Here is a 10,285-nt window from a genome sequence, read left to right as displayed (position 1 = left end):
GCGATGGCGAGTTCTCGACGGCCTCAGCTTGGGAGCTCATCCGGACACGGTCCCCTAGACATTTCGGACTTCGCATGGTTTGGAATGCTGCCTGACCCCGACCATTTCTATCTTCATCTGGCGCCTCCTCCTCCGGAGGGTCCCTGTTGAGTGCTATGTTCAGACCCGCGGTATCTCTCTCGCATCCAAGTGTCTGTGTTGTGTCTCTTCTTTTTCAGTCGAGTCTTTTCAGCATTTATTTGTGTCGAGTCCGTTGGCGAGATCTGTTTGGGACTACTTCGATGGCTGGTTCCCTTATATTAGCACACACATTCACACGTGCACTGATATTGCACTTAGATTAGGTTTTTGGAGGAGGTCCTCTCACAGGGCTCTCACCTTGCACATCAGTTTTATCATTCCTTCCTTGGTATATTGGTTCATTTGGACGGAGAGGAATAGCTGCAAGCACCGCGGCGTTTCTTTTCGTTCTACCCATGTTATTTGGCAGGTGATTTGGCATTTGCGGATTCTTGTGGCGGCGGGTGTGCTAGTCCCCCTTCATTGGCGCGGTTGCACCCCGACTGTCGACTTCATGCCTTCAGTTCCTCCTCGCCGGCGAGTTCTGAGGTCCTAGAGTGTGCTTTGGCATCCACCCGACGATCCTTGGGTGAAGCTGAACACAGATGGGGCCTTCTCTACCTCGACGGGACAGGCTGGTGGTGGGGGAGTGGTTCGTGGCTCAGACGGTTCTCTTTTGAGGGCCTTTTGCACGCCCCTTGTAGCTGCGTCGGCCTTCGAGGCGGAGCTTCTAGCTCTTCTTCATGGGTTGACGATGGCTATGGAGTTCTCATCACAGGTTTGGGTCGAGATGGACGCAGCAGCAGTGGTCGCAGTGTTCACTTCAGGACGCATGGGAGCGGCGGACGTGGGACATCACATGGCTCGCATTCGCATTTTGCTCTCACAGATACAGGTTCGGTTCTCTTACATCCACCGAGAGGGTAACCGGGCAGCAGATTTTCTTGCAGGTAGGGGGTCCAGACCCCTGCCATCACTTACTATGATTCAGATACAGCGCCTCGGTACTTGAAGTCGCTTGTGAGGATAGACCAGCTGGGCTATCCGAACTTCAGATTCAGATATCGAGATGGATGAGTTCTTATTTTTGTTATGGATTTTGATATGTATTTCTTGTATTTCCTTTGGGCTTGACCACTCCTTGGTCATCGCCCAAGTTATTATGTGCTTTATTAGTTCGTTTGCTAGATGGATAATACCCGGCTTGTGGGGATATCCTAGTAGCTTAGATAAGTTTTTTGATATGTATCTATTTTTGTGGACCAAGTCACTTTTGGGCTTGGTCAATGTACGACACTCTATCGTTTGATTTGATATGGACAGGTTGGGGGTCCGCCTAACCCCCCGCCGTAATGGTGTTTGAGGAAAAAAAAAACCCTAAACCCTAAACCCTGAACCCGCCTCCTGGCTCCTACCCGACCTGAATACCAAAGCGGAGGACGAATCCGGGTCGCCCGAGTACATGTCCGCCGAGTACCTCTTCACCGATATCGATCCCTATCCCTATCATATTTGATGGGCAACAGTAGGGTATGGTCAATATATTATTATCTCTTTGTCGAATTGGCACGAAAACGCCCTAGGCAGCCCCCTCTACCGTATATTTTAAAATCTTCAGAGGCCCATAACTTGTTCGTTACTCGTCCTTGTTGACTACTTGAAGTAGCGTTAGAAATCATATTTGATGGGCAACAGTAGGGTATGGTCATGATCTGATTATCTCTTCGTCGAATTTGCACGAAAACGCCCTAGGCAAACCCTTTCGTATATTTTGAAATCTTCAGAGGCTCATAACTTCTTCGTTACTCGTCCTTATTGACTACTTGAAGTAGCGTTAGAAAACATATTTGATGGGCAACCGTAGGGTATGGTCATTATCTGATTATCTCTTCGTCGAGTTTGCACGAAAATGCCCTAGGCAGCCCCCACTACCGTATATTTAGAAATCTTCAGAGGCCCATAACTTGTTTGTTACTCGTCCTTGTTGACTACTTAAAGTAGCGTTAGAAATCATATTTGATGGGCAACAGTAGGGTATGATCATTATCTGATTATCTCTTCGTCGAATTTACACGAAAATGCCCTAAGCAGCCCCTTCCGTATATTTTGAAATCTTCAAAGGCCCATAACTTCTTCGTTACTCGTCCTTGTTGACTACTTAAAGTAGCGATAGAAATCATATTTGATGGGAAACAGTAGGGTATGGTCATTATCTGATTATCTCTTCGTCGAGTTTGCACGAAAACGCCCTAGGCAGCCCCCCCTCTACCGTATATTTTAAAATATTCAGATGCTCATAACTTCTTAGTTACTCGTCCTTGTTGACAACATGAATACAATTGATATATAAAGGGCTTAGGGCTGGTTAGCTTGTCGAATGTATCACGAACTCTCCGATGTATGTGTGTGAAGGAAAAAAAAAAACCTAACCCCTAAACCCTAAACCCTGAACCCTGAACCCTAAACCCTGAACCATCCAAGCCCCTTAATCCAAGCCCCTTGGCCTAGCGGTAAAGGGTGCTGGATACCGCGTCCATCCTGGAACTCTCGAGTTCGAACCCTGGGTGGCGTAATTTGTCTTTCCTCCTTGTTATAGGAGTTGATTTGTAATTTCCTCCTTCATATATATGATATAAATATATGAAGTTAATTTAAAAAAAAACCCCTAAACCCTGAACCCGATCAATTCACTTCTAATTATGTGCAACTACTCCGCGTGATGAGATAGTGTTACGGACTCAATTCCCACATCGGTTGTAAGAACAACTGATGTGGGGTATATAGACTAAATGAGCTCTCTCCTAACAGGCTAGTCTTTTGGGATGAGTTCTCATGTTTGGTCGCTATCAGATAGCTTTTGGGCAGGGCATTTAAGAGAGGTTGAATAAAATGAGGAAGCGGAGATGGGTATTTGCTTTCCTTGTTTGGTTTTTCACTTTTTTGGAGGATTGAAGCTTTCAAGTTTCACAGAGCCCAGAAAACTGAGAGAATCTCCGGTAATAATCTACCTGCAAAATTTTAGTTATAGATTGCTTCATCTTATTTGCAATTTTATGATGCTGCGTTAATTCTGGATTTGGATTTGGATTTGAAATGCAAGGTTTGTTTCTGTTTTGAAAAAAAAAAAAAAACCCTGAACCCGCCTCCTGGCTCCTACCCGACCCGAATACCAAAGCGGAGGACGAATCCGGGTAGCCCGAGTACATGTCCGCTGAGTACCTCTTCACCGATATCGATCCATATCCCTATCATATTTGACGGGAAACAGTAGGGTATGGTCAATATATTATTATCTCTTTGTCGAATTTGCACGAAAACGCCCTAGGCAGCCCCCCCCCTCTACCGTATATTTTAAAATCTTCAGAGGCCCATAACTTGTTCGTTACTCGTCCTTGTTGACTACTTGAAGTAGCGTTAGAAATCATATTTGATGGGCAACAGTAGGGTATGGTTATGATCTGATTATCTCTTCGTCGAATTTGCACGAAAACGCCCTAGGCAAACCCTTTCGTATATTTTGAAATCTTCAGAGGCTCATAACTTCTTCGTTACTCGTCCTTATTGACTACTTAAAGTAGCGTTAGAAAACATATTTGATGGGCAACCGTAGGGTATGGTCATTATCTGATTATCTCTTCGTCGAGTTTGCACGAAAATGCCCTAGGCAGCCCCCACTATCGTATATTTAGAAATCTTCAGAGGCCCATAACTTGTTCGTTACTCGTCCTTGTTGACTACTTAAAGTAGCGTTAGAAATCATATTTGATGGGCAACAGTAGGGTATGGTCATTATCTGATTATCTCTTCGTCGAATTTACACGAAAACGCCCTAAGCAGCCCCTTCCGTATATTTTGAAATCTTCAAAGGCCCATAACTTCTTCGTTACTCGTCCTTGTTGACTACTTAAAGTAGCGATAGAAATCATCTTTGATGGGAAACAGTAGTGTATGGTCATTATCTGATTATCTCTTCGTCGAGTTTGCAGAAAACGCCCTAGGCAGCCCCCCCCTCTACCGTATATTTTAAAATATTCAGATGCCCATAACTTCTTAGTTACTCGTCCTTGTTGACAACATGAATACAATTGATATATAAATACAGTTAATTACATAATCGCATTAAACAATCAATTCATGCATTAACACGTAAAGCATATCGTAAGAATTCAGGAACTGAATTCAATCACCACTTTACTTCAATAGCTGAGTTTGATCTCGACCACATATCTTCTAATTTGTTCCCTCTAACTCATAATTGACTTTTATGTGGGCAAAGCTCGTCAATACCTCAGGAACTGAACAAGAATCGAAGACAGAAGAATATCAAAGGAAGAAAACCCCAATTTTCATAAATCTCAAGATTAGAGAGAGATAGATTTCGAAATTCACAGCTCTAAAATAGGCGTGAAGAGTGGTGCCATAAGGTATGATTTTTATATACTACTATACTATTCAAATATGTACTTATATTTATTCGATTAGAAGAATGTAGGTTCAACTTAGGGCATCAGCAGTGGGGCGCCCTAAGGCGCGCCCTATGGCGCGCCACGTCATCAGTTTTATCCTCCTTCCCCCCACCTGCAGTGGGGCGCCCTAAGGCGCGCCACATCATCATTTTATTGTTTTGTTTAATTAATTTAAATGTTTTTAAATAACAAGTAACGAGTAAATAAAAAACGTCTAAATAAAAATGGTGACGCATTAATAAAAAAAGTTACACCATTCAACTTACAAAAAAAACAACTAAGTCGGTGCAATTCCCAACTTCCGACGCAGCTCATCGATTAACGCCAGGAGATATTCGGCTTCGTCGGGGTCGGTACACTTCTTGAGGGCCTTGTGCGTCTGCAATAACGTCCTCGCCATCGATGTTGTTGCCAACGACTCAAACGCGGTGGCCGTCTGAGTCGGGAGCGTTTCCGGGAATAGAGATGGGTTTGCAGCGGTCGAGGATGAGGTCGCGGCCGCCTTCCCCTTGGCCTTCGCAGTCTTGACGCCGGGAGGACACCGGTGTGCCGGAACTCCCTTCATCCACGTACGTCCGGTTGAGGTCAACCGGGTGATTGCCGCTGCCGCTGCTCGTGTAATCACCAGCTTCGGTGGTCTTCGTCCTCTTCGGCGCACCAGTGTGCAGAATTCCACCTTGGAACTTCTGCTTGTCCCTCAAGAGCGCCCAGATGGCCTCGTGCTTGAAGTCGTCGTACATCGACCGGTACGACAACAGCGCTTTAGCGCGCACGTCGCTCAAGCTCTCACCACTCCCCTGTGCCCGCGTGGACTTCTCGAACTCCGCCGCGTACAAGTTCGCTTGCTTCTTCACTTGATCCCAGTGCTTGCGGAGTTGCTCACGTTTGCGCTTGTACGCGGTCGACGGCTTGGCCACATTGTAGAGGCCGGCGATGCGCTCCCAGTACGCGCCCTGCCTCTGGTTGTTCGCGAAAATCGGGTCTTCCGATATATCTACCCAACACCGGGCCAAAATGAGGGTTTCGTCGTCGGTGTAGTTCGTACGGCCGGGGGCGTACTCATCGCAATTTCCGGGAGGCGGCAACTTCTGCGCCTGCTGCCGGTTCCGCTTCTTTTTGGCTGGGGCGGAAGCGGTCGCGGCGGGTTCGGGATCGGGATCGGAAGACGGCTCTATGTCAGACAACCCGTACGATTCCGTACTGAAATCGGGATCGTACTGGGTGTCGGCGTCGAACGAACGATATTCACCGGGTTCTGTACCCGGCCAACGCGCCTCTCCGCTAAACATAGGACTATTGGGACTTGAATCCATTTCGTAGTAATTATGTAAATGTAATAATAAGTTTCGAAAGTGAAATCGTGAAATGAAATTACAAATGAACTCTATTTATAAAAAAACGAAACTGCGTGCCATCGTCCGCGTCGATCGTCCGCGTAGCCCACAGCGGGCCGGATGATGGCGCGGACGATGGCCTATCGTCTGCGGCCATCGTCCGCGTAGGCCGCAATGGGGCGGACAATGGGCATCGTCCGCCCTATATTCCGCCCCCTTAGTATAGGGCGCGACGATCGTCCGCGGCCTATGTCACGCACCCGCAATGGGGCGGACAATGGCGGGCGCGGACGATGCGCACCATCGGGCGTGCCATCGTCCGCCCCATTGCGGATGGCCTTAGCCACTGTCAATATTTCTTTTTACATCCACCCATCGATGGCAGTATGGGTGACAATGATATGTCGATATTAGAAAGGAGAGAGTGGCCATGGCTGCATTGGTCTGTTATGTGTGTAAAAGGAGAAAATTAGAAAATGAGGATTATAGTTGATACTAAAAGTGATGAATTACACTAGAAGATTTTCTTTTAGAGAAATTTAAAGTGAATAAGCTGACCATATGATATCCATATTAATATAAACAGGGCAATTGGATGACCTATATCGGGCTATATGGATTGAACATGAGTAAGCATCCTATCCTATGTGTCCGCTCCGGATTAGTGAAATCCAGATACGGTGGTGGCCCATAACGTGACTCAATTATGCTGTCCGAACTATGTAAAGAAGAAAGTTGGCCAGAGAGACAAGTAGGGCTGGCAATTTTTGACACGACACGAACCGGCATGAAATTAATGGGTTTGTGTCAGAGCTTATTGTGTTCGTGTCGGGTTCGTGTTATCCGTTAACAATACGTGTCCGTGTCGTGTTCGTGTCGGATTCGTGTTATCCGTTAACAAATAATATTTTAATATTATTAATTCTTATTATTTTCATTTTTCAATATTTATTAAATTGACTTTCATAGTCTCATAGTCATATCTCATTTAAATCATTTAAATATTTAATCACTTTTCAATACGTGTTGTTATCGTGTCGTGTTGACCCGAAGTGGTTCGTGTCATTAATGGGTTCGTGTCGTGTTCGTGTCTGAGGGTAGCGGGTCGTGTTCGTGTTCGTGTTTAGGGTTTTCTTAACAGGTCGTGTTCGTGTTTGTTGTTATCGTGTTCGTGTCGACACGATAACGACCGGACACGCACGATTTGACACCCTAGAGACAAGCAGAGAGTGACGTGGCACTAAGACAACCAAGTTCAAGTGTGGGAAGCGTGGCCACTTGATTGAGTGGTTAGAAATCACCAAGGCAATAGTATACAGCACACATGATTTGACCAGATTTGTGTTTTTCTGTCCAGCGGCAAACACGCCATTAACATTTGTTGAATTTAATCATAATCTACATTCAAAATTTTAGACACTGTCATAATATATGCAAATACGTAGCGGTAAACACAGATGACATTTTGATTAAATAATTAAACAAAATTCTTTATTTCCTTTATTTGAATATAACAGATTTGTAATCAAATTAAATACATCCCACAAAAAAATGAAAATATACTAATGAAAAGAGATAGTAGTATATAAAGGCAGAATAGACTACATTAAAAAGTTGAGACAAGTAGTATAAAGTTTAATTTATTAGTAGTACATGATGAATTATTTAAGCTCTTTATATACAGCACATTATAATTTATATTAAGCTCTCCTACACATCTGAAACTCTCCCAGATGGCTAACAGATTCTCTCTTGCTATGGAAAGAACAGGCCAATGGTAAATAGTGGTAATCCATAATTTTGGAAATATAGGTAGGAGTATGTAGTGATTTAATGGTGGTTTTGATTTGGTCAGGGTTTTCTCCCAAGAAATCTCAACTGACATCATCGTGGAAGTTGGAGAAGCCAACTTCTGCCTTCACAAGGTAATTAAATTAAGGTTTTGTTTTTTGTCAAGGATTTCATATAGTTAGTAGTATTTATTTTTATGGTGGTATGGTGCGGTGTACCTGTACGCAGTTCATGCTAGTGGCGAAGAGCAACCACATACGGAAGGTAATTCTGGATTCGAAAGAAACGGATTTGACGAGAATAAATCTGTCTGACATTCCCGGCGGGCCGGAGATGTTTGAAAAGGCGGCCAAGTTCTGCTACGGAGTCAACTTCGAGATCACGGTGCACAACGTTGCCGCCCTCCGTTGCGCCGCTGAGTATCTGCAGATGACCGACAAGTACTGCGACGGGAATCTCGCCGGAAGGACCGAGGATTTTATGTCCCAAGTGGCGCTAACCACCCTCTCCGGCGCTCTCGTCGTCCTCAAGTCATGCGAGGATCTCCTCCCCATGGCCTACGATCTCGGCATCGTACAACGCTGCGTCGAGATTGCCACCGCCAAGGTCACTCACAATTACTACAATTACCTACTACTACTACTACTACTCTAATTGAGTTATTTATATAAGTAGTACTTACTTACTCCGTATAGGCTTGTGTGGAGGCGAATTTCCCAAGCCGTTCTCCACCGAATTGGTGGACGGAGGAGCTGACAATCTTGGACATAACCTTCTTCGAAGGGATCATCGCATCAATGAAAGCAAGAGGTGCAAAGGGACTAACTCTAGCTAGCGCCATCATAACCTACACCGAGAGATCCCTTCGCGATCTCGTGCGCGATCACTCCGGCAACGGTGTCCGCTCGATAGACTCTGCCGAATCCGACCTCCGCCTCCGCCAGCGTGACATCCTAGAGACAATCGTGGCCCTCCTGCCGCCGGAGAAATCGGCTTTTCCGATTAACTTCTTGTGCTGTCTGCTTCGGACAGCAATTTTCTTGAGGGCAGACGGCCGGTGCAAGAGCGAGCTGGAAAAGAGGGTTTCTCTCATCTTGGAGCATGTCACGGTTGATGATTTGTTGGTTTTGTCTTTCACCTATGACGGTGAGAGGCTGTTTGATCTTGAGAGTGTCAGGAAGATCATATCTGGATTCGTTGAGAGGGAGAAGAGCGTAGCGGTTTTCAATGCTGGGGATTTTAAAGAGCTTTGTTCCACCGCGATGCTCAGAGTTGGGAAGACCATCGATGCTTATCTTGGGGAGATAGCCACTTATGCTGATTTGAGCATCTCCAAGTTCAATGGGATTGCCAATTTGGTTCCCAAGCCTGCCAGGAAGGTCGACGACGATCTTTATCGCGCCATTGATATTTATCTCAAGGTATAACTATAACATTTTTTATTGAATTACTCGATCGGTCTATGCTTTTGTTCATGTTGCTAGCTTGTGTTAATCATGCTTCATGTTATGCATTTTTTGTTCATGTTGCTAGCTTGTGTTAATCAAGAATCAAGATTCATGACTTGTATTGATGGTACGTACAGGCGCATCCGAATCTTGATGAGATTGAGCGAGAGAAGGTCTGCAGTGTGATGGACCCGCTCAAGCTATCGTACGAGGCTAGGGTTCACTCCTCTCAGAACAAGCGCCTCCCCGTGCAAATAGTCCTCCACGCGCTCTACTACGATCAGCTCAAGCTCAGAAGTGGAGAGGATGATCACAATACTGTAGACGCCATTACGACAAGGAACCAAGTGCAAGCCGACACCTCCCTCGTTAAGGAGAACGAAGAGCTGAGGACAGAGTTGTTGAAGATGAAGATGTACATTCAGGATATCAAAAAAGGCGAACCCACATCATCAAAATCTAGTGCTAAGAAGACTACATTCTTCTCTTCCATGTCCAAGACTTTAGGGAAATTGAATCCCTTCAAGCATGGATCCAAAGATACTTTGAATATTGAAGATGGAATGCCTGATTTGACTAAACCTAGAAGAAGACGATTCTCCATTTCCTAAGTTTTGGATTTTCATAATTTTTTTTGTTGTTATATTGGTGTGTTAATATATATATATATAGATGATTAATCTTGTAAAGAGTTTTATGTTTATGTTTGCTCTAGTTATATGAGAAGATATTGTTTGACTATCTTCATGTTTTTTTTATGCAAAATCGATAATTTATGTGCATAGATCATAGTGTAGTTGTATTTTGATCTATTGTTTAATTATATGTCTACGGAATGGAATGAACCATAAGTTACGTGTTTGTGCCTTGAAAATTAGTTGAGGCTCTTTATTTCGTTCCTCGATATTTTATACTATCAGTTATAGTACTTCTGTAAAACTTAACTTATTCAATCGTAATCGACGACAAACAAGTGGGCTTTGCCGCATTCAATTATTCATTCTTACCAATCAGTCGATATGGTCCCAACCTCCAGAATTCCCACTTGCTATGGGATACGAAATTGATGTTGAGATTTAACCACAACCTTATAAAAGAATTCAATGTGGGCCATTTTAGTAAAGTAATACTCTCTCCCTTTATCCCACTATAGACATTTTTTTTGGCACTTAATATAAATAAAAAT

The 10,285-nt window shown here is 44.3% G+C and overlaps 1 protein-coding gene across 1 annotated transcript; it reads left to right on the top strand.

The window, feature by feature from the left end:
- The first annotated feature begins 7,478 nt into the window (after positions 1 to 7,478).
- Positions 7,479 to 9,840, top strand: LOC121787353 (root phototropism protein 2-like). Its single transcript, XM_042186063.1, has 5 exons — positions 7,479 to 7,637; positions 7,716 to 7,785; positions 7,880 to 8,257; positions 8,347 to 9,072; positions 9,237 to 9,840. Exons 1-5 carry the CDS (start codon positions 7,594 to 7,596, stop codon positions 9,708 to 9,710), a joined length of 1,692 nt encoding a protein of 563 aa, XP_042041997.1. The 5' UTR covers positions 7,479 to 7,593; the 3' UTR covers positions 9,711 to 9,840.
- Positions 9,841 to 10,285: the final 445 nt, after the last annotated feature.

This window comes from Salvia splendens, chromosome 22 (genome assembly GCF_004379255.2).
Source record: "Salvia splendens isolate huo1 chromosome 22, SspV2, whole genome shotgun sequence".
Taxonomy (NCBI): Eukaryota; Viridiplantae; Streptophyta; class Magnoliopsida; order Lamiales; family Lamiaceae; genus Salvia; species Salvia splendens.
Note: the sequence above shows the minus strand (reverse complement) of the source record. Positions and strands in the feature narration are given on the sequence as shown.